Source organism: Eutrigla gurnardus, assembly GCF_963514095.1.
Source record: "Eutrigla gurnardus genome assembly, chromosome: 5".
Taxonomy (NCBI): domain Eukaryota; kingdom Metazoa; phylum Chordata; class Actinopteri; order Perciformes; family Triglidae; genus Eutrigla; species Eutrigla gurnardus.
Genome location: NC_139919.1, coordinates 15,960,361 through 15,983,663, shown reverse-complemented (window position 1 = coordinate 15,983,663; position 23,303 = coordinate 15,960,361). Strand labels below are relative to the sequence as shown.

At 41.2% G+C, this 23,303-nt stretch overlaps 1 protein-coding gene and 1 long non-coding RNA gene across 3 annotated transcripts; one reads left to right on the top strand and one right to left on the bottom strand.

Moving 5' to 3' along the window:
• The first annotated feature begins 429 nt into the window (after nt 1-429).
• Nucleotides 430-14,240, top strand: LOC311013121. The gene is made up of 4 exons (XR_014597109.1): nt 430-610; nt 3,897-3,983; nt 12,076-12,157; nt 14,104-14,240. It is a non-coding gene; the product is annotated as an uncharacterized lncRNA (long non-coding RNA).
• Nucleotides 8,777-21,712, bottom strand: bod1l1 (biorientation of chromosomes in cell division 1-like 1). Of its 2 annotated transcripts, none has more exons than XM_084009050.1 (30): nt 21,475-21,712; nt 20,724-20,848; nt 20,386-20,576; nt 19,800-20,276; nt 19,281-19,430; nt 18,994-19,151; nt 18,747-18,843; nt 18,334-18,460; nt 18,166-18,223; nt 16,227-18,054; nt 16,077-16,135; nt 15,880-16,000; nt 15,585-15,695; nt 15,462-15,505; nt 15,321-15,372; nt 15,155-15,219; nt 14,900-14,981; nt 14,730-14,788; nt 14,559-14,634; nt 14,393-14,439; nt 14,101-14,269; nt 13,632-13,690; nt 13,416-13,542; nt 13,139-13,191; nt 12,945-13,011; nt 12,051-12,115; nt 11,456-11,852; nt 10,975-11,110; nt 10,392-10,463; nt 8,777-9,715 (listed from the first exon to the last, which is right to left on the bottom strand). In XM_084009050.1, exons 1-30 carry the CDS (start codon nt 21,589-21,591, stop codon nt 9,583-9,585), a joined length of 5,322 nt encoding a protein of 1,773 aa, XP_083865176.1. In that variant the 5' UTR covers nt 21,592-21,712; the 3' UTR covers nt 8,777-9,582. The 2 variants fall into 2 exon arrangements, with proteins under 2 accessions (XP_083865176.1, XP_083865177.1); XM_084009051.1 differs by having other exon boundaries at nt 8,778-9,715; nt 13,632-13,684.
• Nucleotides 21,713-23,303: the final 1,591 nt, after the last annotated feature.

Here is a 23,303-nt window from a genome sequence, read left to right as displayed (position 1 = left end):
GGGTGGGAAAAAGTGAAATACTTTTTTGGTCGAAGTTGTTCGCAGGAGGCTGAACTGGCATGAAGGTTGCAAACCACACACACTATTAATCCTCAAACAGGAGAGGAGACTGCGTCTCTGCATTGTGTGTTAAAAGTCTTGTTGAGTTGGATGAATGATTTAGGCTTACTGAGGCTGAAGTGCAAATGTGTGTGCTGGTAATGTTCAACGTTTGTGCAGCCAGAAAAAAAGCCAAATCCTGTAGGTAACGTCGGATATCAAGAAGCACGCAACCAGCAGCAGCATCAGTCAAAGAAACAAAAACAAAAGACAAATAATGTCCTGTTTCCCATTTTCCGTGCATTACTTGAATGCAGCAGCGGGACAATAAATGCGTAGGATATGTCATCTTTTTTGTTTTGTTTAACTTAACCCTTCATCATCCAAACAGGTCTGCAGGGAGTCCGGCGCGTTACGTGCAATGTGAGGTTTTTTTTGGTAACATTTGGGCCACTGACTAACGTGTGTCCGGTTGTTACTAATTCACCGTGTCTACTTTTATTAAGCCTTCACGTCATAGAAGTGCTCGTGTTTGTCCCTCGGCAGCCTCCATCATGACCGCCATGACCAGGTAGGCCTCAGCTTGTGCGCAAAACAAATTGTTGCTTTCTATAAACATGCGTTTAAAATAGCAAGCAGCTCCTGTAACCTCCTTTTATGATGTTAAATGTTCTCATCAGACGTGGTCAAATATTTGATAATAGGTTACAGGCTGCTCATATATCCGTTTGAGCGCCAGTCAGCGTCCCATAAACAGTGATTTCTGTTTCTGGGCGAAATATTTGACTCGATACAAAGTCCATTTGTGCAGAAGAATGAATTCTCAGATTTAAGTTTTTGCTGCGTAAAGCTTGTTTTTCTTTTCGTTTACCTGGTGTTGATCCTCTGCTTACTATTTATTTGTACACGTCACAGTCATTGCGCACAGACGCATTATTACGTATTATATTATAAGATATGAAGTGTGGATCTCAGCTCGGTCTCGGGGGTTTAAGTGCACAAACATCTGTCGCTGCAGATCCGGACCGTGACCTCTGCCGTGTTTCACGTCGCCAGTCTACAGAGCAGGTCTCACAGTTTTTCTGCTGTTTTCATTCACCAGCCAATAACAATGCAAATGGTCCTTAAGATTATATTTCGGAAAATAGCATTAAAATGATTTCACTCGCGTTAAAAGTGCATGGGGAGATATTTGACACAAGACCGCTAAAATGCAGATTAATTAGTTGGTTTCTGTCTTAGAGGCTTATTATATCCAGCAGACTTATCAACTTTTATTTTTATTCCTAATAACCGTTATAACAGTGTTTCTGTGGAATTATTCCACTCTCCGTCTTCATTCATGTAACCAGCTTTAATAAATGGCTCGAGCTTCCGACTGTTGATTATTGAATTAATTAAATTAATATTGAGTGAAATTAATCAGGCTTGTGTACATTGAACACATATTAATAAGAGCGCCCTGATTATTTCAGTGCTGCATCGATGAAGGTGATGTTTAATCAAATAAGAGACATCATGTTAATTTAAGCATTATGGAAATAGGCGTCATGATAATAATAATCATAGTTATAATAATAATAATAATAATAATAATAATAATAATAATGCTCACATTTGATAATAGTTGATTTTTTTTTAAACTAGAAATGTAACTGCTGATAAGAAAACAATATTCAAATCGAAAAGTAAAGAAAAGCTCCGTCAGTGCAGAAGATGAACGATGGCGCTTTAATTTGCATCATTAGTTTGAGTCCTGCTGTATTTTCTGCATAAACCAACAGACCGAGCGCGTAATAACACACTTTTAAACTTAAATTACTTTTCGCATATCTGCTTCATCCATAAAGGTCTGTCATTATTTCTCGTCGCCGGAGGCCTAATTAATGTGGCGGTTGCTGATAAACGTCTATGAAAAGGCGGATGAAATGATCTAGTTCTAAATATTTACCCGTAAAATAAATGATCAATAACTTATCTCCTCCATGTCACTTGATTTGTATAATTAACGCCCCGATGTATATGATATCATTAATCTCATTAAGATCGTTGTTGCCCTCAACATTTTCAGAAGAATCATGAAAATGAATTTAAAAAATGGCTAAAAGTCTCATAATATTAATATAACTCCAATGCTGCTGTCACCTTTTGCAAACCCCTTGCATGCATATATTATACCATCTAGTGGCCACTGGAAATACCTCCCCATCTTTTGACATCTTCCTCTGGAAGACTGAACCTTCCTCTATGCAATAGATCATGCACTATTAATAAGACTATTAGATATTGGGACATTATTACTGCTACAAAGACAGATGCTTCTTTAAAAAACTGTAAATCTCATAAACACTCTAACCTGGTTTAACTGTGTTGTCCCGCTCAGTGGAAATAAATTGAATGACTTTATGTGGCATTGTGTCGGGGCTGGATGTGACCTCAGGGATGAAAGTCTGGATCACCGCAAAACGAAAACACAACTGGGAAAAGGGAAAGGCACAAACCGCTGACACCGTCTGGATACTTTCACGTACCCTGCCCTTTAGAAACTACTCATTCCTCCCAAGGCCGAAACACAAGTGGTACATCGCATTTTAAATTATCTTATAGCGTAGAAGGGTGTTTTTTTCTCTCTGTGTCCTTCACACATTCTTTTCATACTGTTGTCTTTTGTCCTAAAACCGGCCTTGCCGACCGTACACAGTCTGCTTTACCCTGAGAAAGAAAATGGAAAATAAATACAACTGTCTGCCAAAACCCCGACAAAGTGAGTCAGTGTGCGCCTATCAATGTGATGTCGAGCAGAACTTCACGGGTTACTCTGTGTTTTGGTAACCACACCGCGAGGAAGAGTAATAAGCAGCAAGTAGCTGTAAGTGGCAGGAAATGTAAACAGCAGTGTTTTTCATTCAGACAACTGCAGGGGCATTTAAAACAGATACACTGCTGGGATGATGGGATTTACACTCAGCCCAAAGGGGAGGCCAACATCTGAGCAAGGGGAAATGTATTTATATTTAATTATTGGAAAAACTCAAAAAAGCATGTGAGGCAATACGTGATAATATAACAACTCTCAATAAAGTAACATATAGCTTTAAATATTTCAAATTGTTCCTGATATGAATCATAATCTGTAGTATTCTGTAGTTAATGTCACAGTCAGTGGCTTATTTCAGGTCAGCAGGTTTGATCATTAACTGAAGTCAAAGTAGTCATACAGTCAAAATAAAATATAATTATTATTATTAATTATTACAGGTCAAATAAATCATGCATTCAAAATCCTGTGTCAGAAACTCATTATGCAGCATGGCCCCTGTCAATGTTCTATTATATTATTACTGACCTAATATAATCATTTCTCAGTGGTACTTTAATGCAGTTGGTCGAGGTGGAGCCAATTTACTGCTTCATAATATACATAGTTTAATCTGCTTTATCAAATTTTTTTATTCACATTTTTAAACCCATCACTTGATTTTCATGTTAAAATTTAATCTGTGAAGTAATGCCACAGAGTAGAAGTAAGGACAAACGACCATTCGACCACAGCTGGAGACTATCTCTAAAATGTGAGAAACTAGAAGACAGGATGGCCAAAGCATAATCCAAGAGTGGGGTCTTTATTTTGTCCTAATCCCAAAATATTCAATGTACAATAATGGAAAACAAGAGAAAGTACCAATATGAGTAGCTGGAACCTTTATATAGATTTATGGTATTTTTGCTTGATACGACTTAGATAATTAGTTGTTTATGAAATGTCTTGAGGATTAATATTGCATAAACAAAAAATGGAAAACTCAACATGGAACAGACACTTTGCTGTTTACGTTAAGCATTTTTGTGTTTTACAGTCATACATAAAGCTGAACCTGGTTTGCTGCTGTTGGACAGGAGGTCTCCCTCTGCTGGTGAGGACGTGAACCTGCCGTCATGGAAAGGTGAGGTGATTGCTACATAATAGCAATGCCGGGAAAGGGTATATTTTCTCTTCCTCTTCTATCTACACTGACACGATTACTTAACATCCCCAGACTCTTTGTCTGCTCTCCTCCAGTTTAACACCGGGGTGAAATTCCCACCACCTTTCCAGTAAAGAAATAAACTGTAATGGCATATTAGGCTATTACGTTTGCTCCTCCACCCACCACCACCATCAGCTCCTCTTTTTCCTGCCTCTTCTTGTAACTTTAATTTGGTGGTTTAAACAGCAATCGTGCCTGATGCAGTAACATGCCAGTCGCCGTGGTAACGTCTCTGTTTCCCCTCCTTTCTTCTGGGTGTGTTTATGACAGGTCTTGACTTTTTTTCTTGCACGCTGGTATGAAGAAGGAGGCTCACAGCATGCCTTACTACCCCCTTCTTCTTCTTCTTCTTCTTATGTGAGAATCGCTGCCAAATTGTATTCAGATGGAGCAATACATGAGGGGGCACTGCCAAGAGTCATTTGCGGTTAATGCTACGAAAATGCCCTCAAATATCAGATCCACCATGATAGCACCCTTAATCTACCTCAACATTGGAAAGTGGAAGGAAAGGGAAGGAATGGGAGGGGTTACTGCCAGCTTTAAGTATGTTTTTAGTCGCCTAAGTTACAATTGAACCCTCTCTCCCAAAGAAAAATGATCTTTGCATGCGATGGAGCACTAAATGGAAGAGCCCTTGGGACAGAACACTTAATACAGTAAATGGAAGCAAGAGACGAGCAGCGAGACGTCCCTACGTCTCTTGGAAGCTATTCAAAACATCTCAGCAATGGTTGCATTACTGAGACACAGGAGCAAAAGTGGGGGGGATAGCCCGCTGTTACAGTCCAATTAATGTGTGTAGATAGTGCAGATGTGATTTATAGTTTATTTTTTGGCTCTGCCGTGCTGACAAACGAGCTGACAAACGAGCTTCCAGCCGCCTCTGGCATGCAACAGATAATGCACGCAGCTCAAGCACATCATGAAAGGCGTCTCAGGTCCTGAAGAGGCTTTGGCTGCCTGCTCAGGTCTCTGTGACCGGCTCCTTTTCTCCTCCGCTCACGCCTAAATAAAGACGTCCTTCAAAGCAGTGGACCCCTTTCAGTGGTTTCATGTCACATGGTAAACACCACTGGTGAACAGTGGAGTTGATGTAGTTATGAAAGCTTCAAGCATCATTTAGAAATTGAGACATTATGTGCCTTTTTCTTTTCGGTGAAGTCTGTCTCACAAACTGCAGCTGCAGCCGACGAGTGTTTTGGATATCTGCAGATAACAGATTTACCTCCCTGACAAGTTTTTATAGTTTACATTACAGAAGTAGGGCTGTTGTCTATTCATCTCTGTCCATATCAAATAATCATTTAGTCTATATAAAATTCAACACGGAATCTTGTTTTGTCCGGCGAAAACAAAGATACATTTTGATGATAAAAAATAGACAACAGCAGAAAATCCTTTTTTTTTATCGTTTTTTATTATCAATCCCGACACAGTCTGTGACTCTTAGCCAATTTACTGAAAACATAAATATGAAAAAAAGTAATTAAACAAAAAGGCCAAGGAATTTCCCGAAACAGCTGGGCTCTGTGATTTTTATCAAACATTACTCAGAACAGCAGTTAATAGTGAATTTGTCGATGACTGTTGAGCTGCGGATGAATACACACTTTATGCACCGTGAATATATTTACACCAGTGTTCAGTCTTCATATATATATATATATATATATATATATATATATTGCTTTGATGTATTAAACCATCAGTCTGAAACCCAAATATATTCAGTTTAATATCAAATATGTATAAAATGTGTCATCTACCCAGAAGAGAATAACCACAACTCTGTAATTGTTTGCTGTTTTTTATGTTGTGTTCATTTTGACACAAACTACTACTTCCTGCAACAGGTTATTGTAGTTTTAGGAAGTAAATTGACGTCAACAGACCGCATCGTAAAGTTAAGAATCAAGGATAATTAAACCCGTCTGAACTCTGTATTACGCCAGACCAAACATATGATGCTTGTTGGACTTCACACAATGCTGACACACTGCGACCGCTCAATTTGACCTCAAAATGTTGGTCATGAAACGCATATTTTCGAAGAAAAGAGGAGCCTGCGCTCTGGTGTGTGTTTGTTGCAGCCTCGGATGCCAGCAGTCGATCCGAATCTCAACTCAAACGCAGAACTATTTCAACACTGCAAAAGAATGAGGAAAAAAAGCCTCTCAGTCATCACCCCTCCCCGCTGCCTGTCGCTGGCTATTTCTACGACTCTCGCATGAAACACTTCTGACATTAAACACCTGTTAACTTTTATGTCTTGTGAGAGGAGTGGCTGAATGGGCAGGCATTATGTTCAGTGCTGGCCTAATCCCCAGTAGAGGAAAGACCACTCCCAGTGCAGAGAGGCAGCAGCAGCGGTGAGTGAGCCCCCTTATCCTTGCAGCCTGCGAGGATCCCCTCAGTAGTTACCTCTATTCCAGTTGACAGCTGTGTGAAACCGCCATCTTTCCACAGCTCTCTGCTGGATAAACTGCACCGCGACCCACCAGCAGAAAGGAAGGAGATGTGAGGAGGTTTGAGGCAGCTTATGTTGTTGGTGTCTTGTATCATAGTCAGGTTTTTTTTTTCCCTGCTTCACATTTAGATACTGAATGAAGCCAGGGCAGTGTGTCCTGCCAGAACCAAATGACCTGGACCCATAATGAAGAGTCCCACACGGTACCGTCACTTTGAGGTACCGACTCAGCAACGATAATCTATTAATACAAAACATATGGTCCTGAAATGGGCCAGTCTGCATTGTTAATAGCTTTACTTTTAGTATGTCGAGTATATTTACATACACGTACACATTACATATTTCTGCTACTTTTACTGAACTAAAATATCTGCGTACTTGTGCAGTTTTGATCTCCATCAATATTAAGTTTACATAACAACTTTACCATCATCTTTAAAAAATAACTTACTTCACACAATATACACTCGAGTGTATGACACTAATAGAAATTTCAATACACAAGCTGTCAGAAGACAAGTATTTCATACTTTTTTATTTTAAGTCCAGTGTTTTAAAATATGGTGTACTCTTCTGTCTCTTAATGTTTATGGGCAATCATAATGTTAATATGCAGAAGAAAGCTGACTTGAAAAATAGTGATTCTGCCCTTTTACCCATTGTTGAATGGACATTATTCCATTGTTGGAGATTGTTGTGATGAGTTGGTTGTAATGTGTAGAGCCGCAACCAACGATTATTTTCTCTATCAAATAATCTGTTGAGTCTTTATCAATCAATGCAAAACTAGTGGAAAACATGAGCAAGGGCAAATTGGCACATTTTAAACAACTAGAAACGATATACTTTTTTAAAAAGTTGCTGATTAATTTTATGTACATCCACTAATGAAGTGATCGTTCCAGCAGAATATTTTGTATTTCCGTTCATATTTCCCCTGTCGATGTTTCTTTATCCACTGAGTAAATATTTGTAAATACCTTTATTAAAAAATGATAGTCATTTTTTTGTATCGTTGATTTAAAAGTAACATGACTGGCCATAATGAAACTAGAAAGAACTTTTGACACCGCCCCGATGAAGGTATTTGAAAACGTTGAAAAAATGAGGGAAAAGGAGTAAAAGTTTGACTTGTTTGTGATCGAGAGCCGACATTTCTTTTCTTACACTATGTATAAAAATACTTTAAGTTACAAAAGATTCAACGCACCTAAACGCAGCTCAACATTTGTCCAGATCCGCGCAGCAGCCGTTAAAGCGATATATTTAGATTATTCCGTGTTGCTGCTTTCTCTGCCTTTCTAAATTCTTGCTGTGTGAGGTCCCTGCTGAGCTGAAGCATTTCTCCATCTCATACATAAAACATGCCGCCTATAAATCAGTCTAATGTGCCTCAAACTGCTGATACTCAGCAGTAGAAACCCGCTTGGCAAATTCAAAAAATAATTTTGGACTACAATGCAAACGACGTATAATAAAATGACGTCTCAAGTTGCTCCAATGGCATCGGTCAGTGAAAGGAGCGCTGTTTGTGTGCCAGACCTGGTGGCTAAATGAAAGCTGATCCAAACCTTTAAATGAGAGCTAATATTTTAAGGCTTGGATTGCAGCACCAGGAAATACCTGGGAGAGGTACACCTTTAAGGAATCAAATTTAGCAATCCACAGGAATGGTTGGAAAACTTTACCCAGAGAACTCTCTTTCCGTAACCCCTCCATGCTTTTTGGATCCCGTAAGTTCAGGTGCAGCGATTAAAGCCTCCTAACGTGTTAATGACGGGGGAATATTTCATTCTGAGTTTGTCAGTTTTATCCCCCATTAGCAGGCAGGAATGTCCTCTCCTCTTCTCCGCTCACAGGCGATTGGTTAAGTGCTTTGGCTATTTACACATTTACAGACAGCACATCCATTTAGGAAACACAGGAGATAACGTTCGAGACATAATAAGGGTAAATTAATACAAATCTGTATATTCCGCTCAGTGCCCCATTTTATCTTTTCATAAACAAATATTTCAGATTCAGAGTTTTGAAAAACCGAAGTAGCACAGTTTTAAACTGCTTTACAACATCTGAAAAAACACTAAACTGTTTAGGTTTTCTTCATCTGTTGTAAAGCAGCTTTCCGAAAAGTAAAAAGATATAATTTAAGTATATACTGGATATTGAAATGTGTAAATGTTTTAACCATCTAAAAATGAAAAAACAAAGTGGCTTAAAATTATGTTTTTAAAAAAGCAAACAATAGTCAGTATTTGTACATTTAAGAAAAACACATCTTTAGATTGACAGGTAGGCAAGATATCTAACACCGTTACTATTGTCATACAGTAACTCAAACAATAACTTCACCTCCATTTAAACAGTTAGAAACAGTTCTTTGTCCGTTGTAGCGTGTTACAAATGTCATGAAGAATTCAGTTTGTAGAGAAACTGCTTACATGTTTTTCCTGTGTGTGACTAATACTCCTGTTAATATAAAAAAAAAATACTTCCCTTACATTAAGTACAAAAACAAAAACAAAAAAACTTTAAAAAGTCAGAGGAAAACTTCTTTCATTCACAGAATGAATATTGAAAAATCAAATTCCCAATGAAGACATTAAGACACTTTACCGTGATTTCTATGTACAATTTACAAACAGTCTCAGCAGGAACGGAGACAAACTCTGGCCTCTGATTTCAGTTCACCCTCTTTATCTCAAAGCACAACTCTGCTGCACGTTAGGCCTTTGATTGGGCTGAAATACTCTAATTCACTGTGCATTACTGAATAAATGGAGGAATGATGAAGTCTGATCCAAACCATATGGGCGTAGTGCAGTAGAAGGATTCCTACACAGATCCGCAGGTATACACTCAACGATCAAAGGAGTGTAATACCGTCCAGAGCTTTTCAATATCTACAGCCAATGAAGCAGAAACAGCTTTACGTGCTAACGGACTGTAAAGGCTTTTTGACCTCCAATAACAAAACTGACATGAATATGGAGTGCAGAGAAAACGCTGCCGGGGCGAATCAGTCCACCGCTGTCTGAGGTTTCAGCGTTTGGCTCGCTTGGAAGGGGGCTCCTCTGATTTCTGTCCTCCCCGCGTTCGCACCGCAGGGGGGCTGGCCTCCTGTTTGCGGCCCCCCTTCACCGCCGCTACTGCTCCTGCCTGGCCCCTCGTCCCGCTGCAGGAGGGAAACAAGGAACAAGTGTCAGCCCGTGTCATATTTAGGTGCTATAAAAATGTATCTTTGTTAATTCAAGAGTTACTCCAGAAAAGTGTTGCAATAACAAGTACTCCTTTGCTAAATACAAGTGAACCTGGTGTGACCACATTCCCATTAAATAGAGAAAAGAGTGAATGAGAAAAAAAGGGTCCAGTTCATGTTCAAAAACAAAATAAAGGAATATTTCTGACAAAAACTTGCCTAAGATAGGTAGTAAAATGCATTTTTTCACAGATAAAGATTTATGAACCACTGCATATTGAAGTAATACTACATCTAAAAAGGAGCATACGGCTTCCATTTGAAAAAGATTAAAAAGGAGTGTGGTGAAAGCTATGACCACATAGGCTTTATACAATAAGAGAGCACGGGATGCATTTCATGTTAAACCAGAGCACACACTGGGTCGGGGTCAAACTGGGTTAAAAACATTTCACTGAATGCTTTAAAAATACTTCACCAGAATGTGAAGAGATTGTGACACAGCCAGAACATGTGCTTTAAGTCTGCTGGCCATTCCGGGAAACGTTTGGTAAAATGTTGTCTTTCTCAGAGCAGCGACCTCGTGGCCAGTTTTGGTCGGATTCCCCTTAAAGCTGGTTCGTACTGCTGAACCTCAATGAGACAAACTCACCGCGTGCCAGCTGTGGTCTCTTCTTTACCGTTCTGTCGACTCGCCCGGGTGGATGGTTTACTTGGCTTGTTTCTGAGGAGCAATAAAAACAAAATGTGGAACAACAGTTGTTGCCGTTGTGATAAATCTTCCCCTCTGCTTTCGTTTAATAGGATGTGACATTGATGATGCCCGCTGGGTGCTTCAGAGTGCAAACATTCAGCACTAAAGCAAACAGAGGCTCATTCATGGCCACAGAGGGTGACAGTGTCTCAGAACTGGGACTGCACAATATCAAATATGAATTATCGTATAATTTCATTGGCAGGTGTTCTGGAGTTTTGTGATCAACCATGTTTTTAAGATTTAATTAGTAGGCTTAAACAGCAGACGGCTAACTGGTACAATGCATCAAATGGTAACATTTATATTTAATATTGTACAGGGTCCCTTACAAATACAATTAAATAAATAAACTTTAACTGCAGAGTTTTGACCAAATAATAAAGTTCTGGTAAAGTTTGAATTATGGGTCCATAATGATATGCAATCCTCATATAGGAGTGATGGAATTTCCACCAGTCCATCTCTACATTAGTAGTACCTTTCAGCCTCCAGGCGAGCTGCTGACCGCGTGGTCGCTCTGGTTGCAGTTCCCTTCCCTCCTTCCTCTTTCTCACCGTCATCGTCCTCCTCATCATCATTCTGTTCACTTTCTTCAGCCTTTTTGTCCTTTTTATCTGTGAGAACGATGATAAAAGGGCGCAGGTATCACAGTTTTGATATCCAAACTGGAGATATACCCAATTCTTCAACAAACACATATCATAACACCCAGATGAGAAACACTTTTATCTTTCACCAGCATATCACTAACATAAGTGTGATTATTATTACTAATATTTTTCAAGCTTTATACTGCTGTAAAGCTTGAAAAATATTAGTAATAATATCACACTAATTCAATAATCATAACTTGTAACAATCAATTCAATAGTCAATTAACTTTTCTCAAGCTTAGATGTTCATTCCTTTGCAACAAACCATTTCTAGTAGGATTTGGATCAAGGTTTAAATGTCCTCACCTAGTTCCTCTGTGGCTGCCGCTGACTTTGGCAATCGTCCTCTTCGACCGGGTCTCCTTGGAGTCGTCTCCTGCTCCCCTTGTTGCTCCTCTTGTTGCTCCTCTTGGGGCTCATCTTGTTGCTCCTCTTGGGGCTCCCCTGGTTGCTCCCCTTGGGGCTCCTCTTGTTGCTCCCCTTGGGGCTCCTCTTGTTGCTCCCCTTGGGGCTCCTCTTGTTGCTCCCCTTGGGGCTCCCCTTGGTGCTCCCCTTGGGGCTCCCCTTGTGGCTCCTCATGGGGCTCCCCTTGGGGCTCCTCTTGTTGCTCCCCTTGGGGCTCCTCTTGTTGCTCCCCTTGGTGCTCCCCTTGGGGCTCCTCTTGGTGCTCCTCCTCGGGCTCCCCTTGGTGCTCCTCCTCAACCTGAGGCGTTAAATTCACATTATCATTATTCCCTAAGTCTGATGAGAGTTTGAGAATGAAAAAGGTAAGAGGTTAAATGTTACCTTACACATACAATGGAGACAGTACAGCATTTTGATGGATGGACATACAGTGTTTACAACATACAGAGACATTTTTAAGAACCACTGTGGTTTCTAAATGGTACTGCCAACATACATCATCTGGTTTCTCCTCGCTGCAGATCTCTTCACCCTCTGCTTGGCTCACTGAAGGGGAACAACCTGGAAGAAGACAAAATGTGCAATACAAAAAGCTTTAAAAAGGTAACTCAGTTTCCTCTTCACTCAAAATTGTTGTGCTGTCTTGTCTCTACAATACGTATTCAGCTCTTAAAGTGATGGTTCGGAGTACAATGCACCCTAGGTCATTTCCACCATGACATCCAGCCAAATACCTCCTCAGAAGCATTTTTAGCGATGGTCAACATTGGTCAAGATATGGCTATCAGCCGAATGGCTTAGTACTAGCGTGATGGTACATTTTGTATATCTCGTAAAGTACCCCACTAATAATGCATGGAATGTTACCAAACTTCTGCAGTAGTACACATAGGGTCTGTACTCACAAAATGAGGCATTTGAAAGTGTGTAAGTACACCAGGAGTTTATTTAAAAGAACACTTGCTAATGGCTTCTATCCTCGGTTGCTAACGCTACCACAGCGTTGACGCCACTTCCGTGTTTACCAAGCCGTTTCCGTGACGCAAGTTTCACGGGAGAGTATGAAAAAGTGTTGCAGAATTTTTATTAAATGCTTGTATTATCAGGTCAACAAGGGTTGACAAGTGTTGACCTGATGTACAAGATAATACTGTTCTTTTATTATTAGTGGGGTAATTTACGAGATATACAAAATGTACCATTAGTGCCAGTACTAAGCCATTCGGCTGATAGCCCTATCTTGACCAATGTTGACGATCGCTAAAAATGCTTCTGAGGGGGTATTTGGCTGGATGTCATGGTGGAAATGACCACCATGACATTTAGATAGATTGTTTTAGATACAGTAGTCAAGAACCTGCATAGTAATGTTTAAAGTGTGTTTTCTCACCACCGCTGTCGGGTTGTTGATCACTTGGTTCGTGTTGACTGGCGTCCTTCGTCAGCTCCTCTTCAGCCTGTAGAATCAGATGTTATATTTGAATACACATCAAGTCAAGTGGAGAGAAAATGGAGATTTGAATACAAATTTGGGTGTAAATTCCAAACCAGGATGTTTTAATTCACAAAGAAAACAAATCTCACCTCCAAAGATTCCTCCATTTTCTCGGATCTCTTCCTCTTCCTTGCTGGTTTACCTGGAATATAATCAAAAATAATAATAATAAAAAAAAAAATGAATCCTGTATTGCCAAATCACTCATTCTTACTCATTTACAGGCTGTTAACAGAGATGACAGGAAAAATAAAACCTCTCCCTAACATTATTTACCATTTATAGAGTGCCTAGTTCTTTCAGCCATTTTAAGATCAAAACAGAAGAATTAAATTATCAATCATAATAATGAAAAAATAAACGGACGCATGTCAGCGGTCTCTTTGGGGTCAGAGATTCCTCCAGCTTCAGTGTCTTCTGGAACAGGAGACGGCAGATTGACTTCACTTTCTAGTCGTGCAATTTTCTTTGGTCCACTTTCCTCTTCAGTTCTCTACGGATTGGAAATATTGTGAAAAACACTAAAAATGATAAGATACAGTGGAATGCACCCGATGTCCTCTAGAATATCTATTAACGTACCTCTTCTCTCTCAGTGCTGTCCTCGTCTTTATTCTCATCCTTCTTCTGATTATCTGATGTTAAAACAAAAATAGCAATAATAGCAACACCACAGAAAACAGAGTTAAGACTCATATTATTGTAAATTCTGCAACACTTATTTGCTAGCTCAGAGAAGGACAACTTGTTCATTTTAAAGTCAAACAGAGGAATTACTTCATATTCACAGTGAAATAATTGCTATCCTTGACAATTTCTTTTTCAACTCCATTTTGTAGGTCAAATAAAAATGCTGAATATTTTGGCTGGTGCACAGTTTAATATGACAACTAGGATGAAAAGTATAATTAATAATCCCTGTATAGTAAAACCCGGAACACGTGTTTCAGGCCTAAATATTTATCCATCTCTAAAATATGTACTCACTCAAATTGTAATTTTTCAGACTTTAACGACATTGTTGTTGGCTAATTTTAATTTGACAATTTACCAGCAGTGGCATCTTTGGCAGCAGCTCCTGAACATCTTCCACTGCTGGAGGAAGTCTCATCTAATTTCTCAGGTTCTTTAGGATGGTCTGTCTCTGCCTCCTCTGTGGTTTTAGATGATCGACCCCTGCGTGGTGTTCTGACCTCCACAACCTTCTCCTCATCAGCTTCCTGAAGGTAAAAAACACAAAGTCCATTAGCAAGTAAGTATGGATTCTGGGTAAATAGATACAGCTGTCAAATACAAGAATACACAGAGCACACATTTTACAAATAAGTGGTTATTGTATTCACCTCAGCAGACGGAGGCTCTTTACTTTCCTCTTCATCCCTCTCATCACCTGATCAATTACAGAAACATTAACAACAGTACTTATTGGATTATTAAATTAATGAACATTTTTAAACAAACTTTTACAAAATGTTTGAAACTTGAAATGGTGGAAAAACCAAATCTTACCAAGTTCTTTCACTGCTGCGACACTCAGAGAGGACAGCTTTCGTTTACGTCTTCCACGGCTCTCTGTCTTCTCTTCCTACATAACACAAAAGCACAGAAGGTAGGGTACAGTACCGACACCTACAGCTATCTAATATCTTGGCCACACGTGATGTAATTGTGTGGCGTTACCTTTTCTGACAGGTCTGATCCCTTCTCATCTTCCTGGCTGTCTGCACTGGAGACGTTGCCTGAAAAACACAAACAAACAGCAATGACTGTGTTATATATTTCACTGTAAATATCACAATGTATGGTAATGTTTGCAGCAGCAACACTTGAGAGAACCTGTAACAACTCACTGGTTTGTTTGACTAGTTTGGACTGACTCTCAGATCCACATTCTCCGATCTCCTCAGTCTTGTGTGGGACATCGTGTTCCATCTGAACATAAATTACAAGATATATCGTTAATATCAGGTTAAAAAAGAAACTTCATACATACACAGAGTGAGCAGACAGGAGATTTAGATCAAACAGGAATGTGGATGCTAATGTTACAGGTGGGTTAAATCCAGACAAACTGTGTGGCAAAGAACTTGACCGAGAACACTTACAGTTTGTGAAGCACTCTTGTCTGTTGCAATATTTTCTTCCACCACCGTCTTACTCTCAGCTTCACCTAGTGGTGAAAAGGAGAATTAGTGGTTACAAAAATATTGCCTATGCACTGACAATACTCAGACTGTTTTGAATTTAAGTTAAAGAACAGAAAAGACTTACTATTATCTACATCCATGTCTGCCTGGTTGTCCTCAGCTACCACTTCCTCTGTCTGTTGTTAAAGAGAAATGACTTTAGTCGCGCAACAACATTTTAATAAAGTGAACAAATAAAATGTGTAAAGCATGAATGGAACCTCACCTTTGGGCTCGTCTTCGTTTCTGCACCATCTGGCTCAGTTTGTGCTAACGTAATAATAAGAATGTAAATTAACAGTCAAAGAAAACACTGTTCTTTTCAACAACAATGTTTTCAGGCACTCACCTTGTTGAGTGGTAATTTCTGAATCTTGTTCAGTGGCATCAGAGGCAACTGCAGTTGTGCTTTCATCCATCTGACCTCTGACCTCTTCTGCTTCAGACACGACACTAGCAGCTGAAATATTGTAGAAAGCAAAAACAGTAAATGAGTACCATGAAGTTGATGCACAGACGGTGCTTGCTCAATAAAAATGTATTTGCATCAAACCACAAACTTCACATTGGAAATCGAAATAAATAAAATAAATTGCATCGTTCAAAACAGGAGATCAAGATTTGAATTTAAAGTTTAAGTTAACCTTCTGGTGCTGGTGGTAGTGGTGCCATGTTTCCATCTGGCTGTGTTTCAGCAGCTTCTGCACCTTCAGCTTCATCCTCATTTGAAAGAGCCTGACATTCATTTGCGGTTGTGTCCTTCTCCTATGTAGAAGACAGAAAATTATTTTCCACAGCACGATAACACCGTAGGGGGAAAGCGTATAGAGAAGTGAAATACCTGTGGAGACTGAGACATTTCAGCCCTCGTCCCGTCCATCTCTGAATTTTCAGACACATCTGTAAGAGAAACACAGATTTCTATTTGGGGAAACATTCCGACATGTGTAGGTAGTAAATAATGCATACATTTTCTAGTCACCGTATTTACCTGCAGTGTTTGGGTTTTCATCAACAAGCTCACCAGTTTGTTGAGATGCAACCGGTGACGGCTCAGAGGCTGTAAACTCAGCTTCAGCAGCTGATTGCACTTCCATAGGAGGCTCTTCTTCTTCAGCTGCCGTGGTTTCCATCGGTTGTGGGACAGCCTGAGTCACCTCTGGTTCTTGCCTGGGTTCATGGCAAACTAAGGTGGAGGCCACCGTACTGTCAGGATCCATGGAGAGCAGAGTCAGAGCTGCCTCTTTCATCTTCATATCGGCGTCCTGCAGAGTCATCTCAGGCATCACGTCCTCCCGACTGCTCTCAGGTTGAAGTTGTGCCTCTACTGATGTACAAACGTCCATGAGAGCCAGCAGAGCGTCGGCTCCAGCTGGAATCTCGCTCAGTTGCGACTCCGTTTCGCCTTCGGGTGGCTCGGGAGTGATGTCGCTGAGCGCGTCACAAGTATCGTCTGAGAACGAGGTGGGGACTGTGGTGGTAACGGGATCGGAGTCTGTGCTCGTGTCTTGGAGAAGAGAGGGCTTCTTCGGCTGCTCCTCTGCATCCAGTAAGGAAACAGAAGAAGACTTTGAAGATTTATCAGACTTTTCCAATTTGTCTTCCATGGGTGTGTTCTTCTCTTCTTGGCCATCATCCTTCTTTTCTGGGATTTTATCCTTCTTCTCCGTTTTCTTCTTTGCACTCTTAATATCTGGTTTCTCATGGAGAGGCTCCTCTGAGACTTTCCGCTGCTCCTTTGCATTTCCCTCTTTTTTCTTCTCCTTTGTCGTCTCAGGTTTGCTGATGGCAGCGCCTCCTGTACTTTTGACTTCGGAACTCTGAACTTTATTATCAGTCTTCGATAACAATGGAGTCTTTGTTTCCTCTTTGCATTTTGATTTAGATTTTTCTGTGATTCTTACTTTTTCTGCCTGCTTGACCCTTTTTGGATCTTTGTCCATTTCAGAGCTGGACTTGTTTGATTTCTGGCTGTCTTGGTCTGCTTTAGTCTTTTCCTTCTCGCCATCTTTACCATCCGTTTTAGATTTGGCTTTGTCTCCTGGCCTGTCCTCAGTGTAGCTCTTTGACCTTTTCAGGACTTCCTTGGAGTGTTTATCTTTCCTTTTGCTGCCGTCAGACCCGGGCTCCATGTCGGACCGATCCTCAGAAGAGCCGGCAGAATCAGGGCGGAGCAGCTGCTTGAAATCACTTTTAGCTGAAGCTCTCTCTCCTTTGGCTCTTTCCTTTTCTTTGCTCTTATCTTTGTCCTTTTCCCTAGTTTTGTCCTTCTCTGCTTTAACAGTGTCCACAGATGGAGCTTTTGCCTTCTTGACAGTAGCATCTTTAGGACTGTCGTCTGCCACTCCTTCTGAGAAAGACAGCTTTCCTTCTCTTGTGGTTGCAGCCATTTTCTTCTCACTTTTAAGCTTAGGCTTCTTCTCGCCTTTCTCTTCAGAGGACATTTTAACAGCAGCACCATCTTTCACCTGAGATTCATCTGCCTGAGTTTCAGACTTTTTCTCCTGTTTTTGTTTGAGTTTGGCCCGTTCATCCGACAAGCTGCGTTCCTTCTCTTTGCGTTCTTTAGAGTGAAGTTCTTTACGGGACATCCGATCAAATTTCCCAACCGAGCGTTGTTTGAGAGCCTCTTGGGAACCTTGCTCTAACTCCAGGATGAAGGAGTGTGTGCGTCCTTTGTCTGTCAGCTTTTTGGTTTCACTGGAGTCTTCGGACACGCTGCCGCTCATCCTTCTGTTCCTCTCATCGGAAGATGCCGATTCTGACAGATTTCTTATCAATTTCGGTTGCGGGGGCTTTGAGGCTGAAGATTTCATTTCCTAATTTTTAAAATGACAAAACACAAATATTCCTTGTTACAACTCACCAATCCAAGGACAAACCTGCTGCCCATGATGAAACCGGTTTTATTCATGTTGGCTTTCACGTACCGCTTTCTTGGATCCTTCTGTGTCTCCTCTCTTTTTGCTCGAGACATCTCCCTCTTTCCTGAAGGGTGAAATTGATTAATCCATGTATATATTTTGTGTATCTAAACATTTGGTTGCTTTGTAAAGCAACAACGGTGTGAGTTCACATCCAAGCTTTTGATTACCTACCGTGAGTCTAGCTTCCTCTTCCTGTTGAGAGCCATCTTTTTCTCCAGAACTTTCCTTTCCTTGCGAGCCTCTTTGGCTCTGGGGCCGTCCAGCCCAGCAGAGTCTCCGCCCTTTTGTTTTCTGGAATCTGTGTAGGAAACAAAACCTAGTCAGTTAAGAGTAAACAAAGCTATTTTGAGGACGTTCTTGATATTTAAGATGGGAACAATACATCAAACATACAGCCAGCATGACTGAACAAACATATCACACCCTGCAATTTACAGATTTTGTACCGATTTCATGTTACATGTCCCCACTCTTGTGAAAAAGTAGCAAAAAAAAAAAAAAAAGAGTGACAAACTGATGCCAAATTCAAGCCCATAACTGTGAAGGCACTTGACAGCAGACTGCTCACAAATGCCAGCAAATACCTTGTTCTTCAGCCTGTGCTGCTTTCTGTTTACGCTTCTCCTCCATTCGCTCTCTGTTCTGTTGTCTCTTGAGCAGCCTTTCCTCTTTGTCCTTGGCCTAGAGAGACAGCAATGCCAAAAGCAAATAATTAAAACAAAAGACCACAAAAATTGATGTGGTTTTATATTTTGCGATGAACTCATTTGCAAAGTAAGTCTTTGATTCATCCAACGCTGTGCCTTTAATGTAAACACTCATACAACTCACCGCAGATCTCCGCCGTTCTTCTACAGTGATTTCATCATCCGAGTCGCTATAGTAACGGGAGTAGAGGAAGGGCTTGTGAACGTAGGCCTTGCGGCGAGGTTTGCGCTCTTCTTCTGCATCTCCACTAGCTTGTTTCGTTTCTGCTCCATCGTCTTGATCTGGTTAAAAGAAAATTATAATCCAACAAAGCCGAAACATTAACTATCTGTGGTAGTAGATGGAGACCACATTTAACTCTTTAGGATACTGTAAACGGTTCAATATTAGTCAGAAAACTTGGTTGAGACCATCTGATGGAAGCTCTCCCTCTTCAGAAGAATCGGAGAGCAGCTCATCGTCTTCACTTTGTTCCTCGAAGGATGACAGGTCGCTGGTGTGGACAGAGCTCACTGTGATGTCACTCAGGCCCTCCAGGTCAGAGTCCTCCAAAAAGTATTCTGCAAGGCAAACGATAAATCAGCAATTATACAATTCTTTCCAAAAACCATTAACAGTGAACATTGTGGTTTTCATGTGTTTATATGTCCTGAACATGTATTCTGTGTATTCTGTAATAACTAGGATAAATGGCGTTGCAGAAAAATATAACAGAAACAGTCCAAAATCCTCAAACGACTTGTTTTCCGTTTCTAGGTTACTGCTCAACTAATAATCTCTCCATGATCTTATATCCATGTCTACCATAGGAAAACGCATCTGCATCCCTGAACTATCACATGTTGTTTTACCAAGAATATTCTGTGCCAGCAGATGACATTGCTGTAAAACTGGAAGCACGTACAGAGGTTGAGGATACAACAGCTCACCTTCCTTTATCCTCTCTCTGGCTTTCTGCTTGGCCTGACATGTAGATTTCAGCAGATCATCATCCTGCTTCTCCTCTGTGGGTTTTCCAGTTGTTTTGCTGGCAGCTTTCTCTCTCTCCTCCTCCGTCTGTTCCTGAACTCCCGACTCCTCTTCTTCTATCTTCAGCTCCTCCATTAACCCCTCTTTTACCAGATCCATCGGTTCTTGAGTGTCCTCTGTTTTCACATCTAACGCCTGGACCTCTGTTGCCAGCTCCTCTGCCTCTTCCGGTATCCTCCCGTCATGGTGACCGTCTCCTTCCTCAACAACACTCATGTCCTGCTCGTCATCCTCTACCAGCTGCATGGGCTCATCTTGACCTCTACGTCCTTTATCTGAGCTGGCCCGGACACTGGCCTCCTGGTTCAGAGAGGTTATGGTGTCCAGGATAGACATGGCATTGCTGGCTGCAGTGGTCGCTGGAGCAGACGACGAAGCTGTAAAAATGCAATGTTTTGTGTTTACTAAGTAAATGTGCATTTATTTAATTTTTAACATTTAGGAGGGATTCCCCCATGGCTGATGAAGAGATCAAAAGCTGCGTACCTTGCTCAGGAATGCTGATGTCTGGTTTGGTCTCTGTTGGAGGCGGTGGCAGCGGCGGCTCCTCAGAGCAGCTGCCAGGTGACAGAAATTCACGGACCACTCTCTCCACCTGCGGCCTGAAGATATGGTTGACTTTGGGGTCGACCGTCTGGGCCACGATCCTGTCCACTCCCTGCTCCAGCATCCCAGATCTTAGAAGGACAGTTTTGATTTAACTTTAGGCTCCTTGTGCGTAAAACTAGTTCTAAAACATCACGAGAACAATAACAGCCATTCTGGGAAGAACTGACAGGTCTGGACAGGACATGGAAAGGAGACATGGCTCCATTCTCACTTACTGCAACACAAGTTGTCTGATGTTGTTTCTCAGCTGGTTCTTGTTCAAATGAGGGCTCCATGTGTGGTTTGAAAGGTGATTTGACACAAAGTTGTCCACTCTTTGTTTCAGGTTCAAGTAAGCTGGCTGCGAGAGAAAAAGATCACAGATGAGAGGCTATTTTTGCATGTTTACTAAATATCTCTCTGGCTTGAATTGACCTCAAACATCAGCACTATGCAAGATTCATGTTCTTCATTTGTGAATCATCTTTCCGCAAACTAAAGCAATTTGTTCATGCATAGCCCATATACTTCCTTATTTAGTGTTATAATAATGTTGCATGGTATTTTTGCATTAAAAGTGCAGCACAACTGAACTGAAAGAAAGAAATTGGTTGAGTTTGCAAGTATTATACTCCCACAAACCAATATCACAACCATGGCAACCCCAAAAAGCCCTGCGTTTAATTTGATGCAGTTCTTAAAATGAATTAAATGACTGGCTCAAATTAAGGAAAACGGACACACATCTTAGAACATTTACTCTAGCAATTCTCCTAAAATATACGACACATAATGAACAACGACCATAATGAACAACTGAGTTATAGGTATGCGATGTGTTTACAGTCGGATGTTGCTTTGGCGAGACCCGCTTCCAATGTTTCCCAAAATACTCAAACATAAACGTTACTTTATCAGATACAAGACAAACCGCCAAGTCGCCAAGCACCCAAATATTAAACGTTGTTTAATTATTTCAATCGTTACCTTTGTGTCAACGTCTGCCAGGCAGTCCCTTCTGAACTGGTCGAAGAGACCCTGTGTTTTTAAATGGTTAACGATCATTGAGACCAGCTGCGGGTCTCCGGGCGGTAAACCAGCCATGTCTGATGGGAGTTGAGGGTTAGTTGAGATTCGGTCAATTTAAAATGAGTTAATACTGACAACACATCGGGTAATGTCCGAGTTGAACGCTCCGGGCTTCTGTTGCGGTTTGTGAAGTTCGAAGCAGTTTTAACCCGGAAGAAGAGGCCATCCTGTAAAAGAACGGTTACACTGAACCGGAACGGCTTTTAGAGTGAGGGCTTTTGTTACCAAAATAAAAGCTCTGCAACTCTATAAAATATCTGGTGGGTGGGCCCATGTGTAGGGTTAGAATTACACACAAAAACACGCTGTGCGACGTACGAAATTGGTTAAGTCGTGTCTTTTTACAGTGTCTCGATTAACGTCAGCGATACACGCAACGTTTGCTATCCACCTTTTGCAGTTAGAGGGTATTACAGACTATCACAGTCATCTTTTGTATTGTGTTGATTCAACGTGGTAAACTTCGTGTAATATTATGTCGATTTAGGGACCGCGGGCGGCTTGAATGCAGCGAGAAACGGCCACACTTCTATGACTCCGTTTTAGAAACCGAATAAATACGATTTGCTAACAGCTCTATTGTTCCACCCGCTAACGACTAACCTAATACCGTTAGATTGGCCGTGTGTATGACGTGTTGCAGTATGTTTGTCGCCTTGCGATGTTGAATTCCACTGGTAGAAAACCTTTAAGATGAAATCAACATTTCCTTTGACATAAGAAGAAAATAATCTTGGCAGCGGTGGGATTTGAACCCACGCCTCCGAAGAGACTGGAGCCTTAATCCAGCGCCTTAGACCGCTCGGCCACGCTACCACGTGTGCGAGTGCAATAAAGGGACATTATACTGTTTTTCCAGCATATAGACCTCATTATGCCAGGTTTTCACAAATGGAATAAAGGTTTCACAAACCAGAGACTGTGTTTTTATGAATCTTCAGGGTCTGTACATGAATCCAGTCCAGATATGAGAGGTCTAGGCACACTGGTTTTTGATCTGGACCAAAAACGGCAAAATCTCCCCTTTAGCATTTTCACAAATAAAATAAAAGTTTCACAGATACAATAGTAGGTGTCAGGCAAAGTCTTTAAGTCTTACCTAAAATGTCTAAAAAGTTTTCACATCAAGAAGTGTCACAAAAAACAGTCAATCAGTGGGCAAACAGTCGCACTGCATCCATCCATTTTCTACCGCTTATCCTGTATTCAGGGTCGCGGGGGGGGCTGGAGCTGATCCCAGCTGTCATTGGGCGAAGGCAGGGTACACCTGGACAGGACGCCAGTCTATCACAGGGCCGACATGTAGAGACAAACAACCATTCACACTCACATTCACACCTACGGGCAATTTAGAGTCACCAATTAACCTATCCCCATCCTGCATGTCTTTGGACTGTGGGAGGAAGCCGGAGAACCCGGAGAGAACCCGGAGAGAACCCGCGCTTACACGGGGAGAACATGCAAACTCCACACAGAAGGAACCCGGGCCGACCCGGGAATCGAACCTTTGACCCACTACACCACCGTGCAGACCCCAGTCGCACTGCACAATGAGTTAATTTCCCCTTAAGTGCCGAATCGGAGTCTGGCTAATCGGAAGCCAACTTCTGCGTCGTGTGGTACACCCAGTTCCATTATGTTAGGTTCACCTACACCCTTCATGAAGATAATAGCTTTTCTTTAAATATTCACATTACTTTCTCTACCCTCACTATGCAAATAGAGCA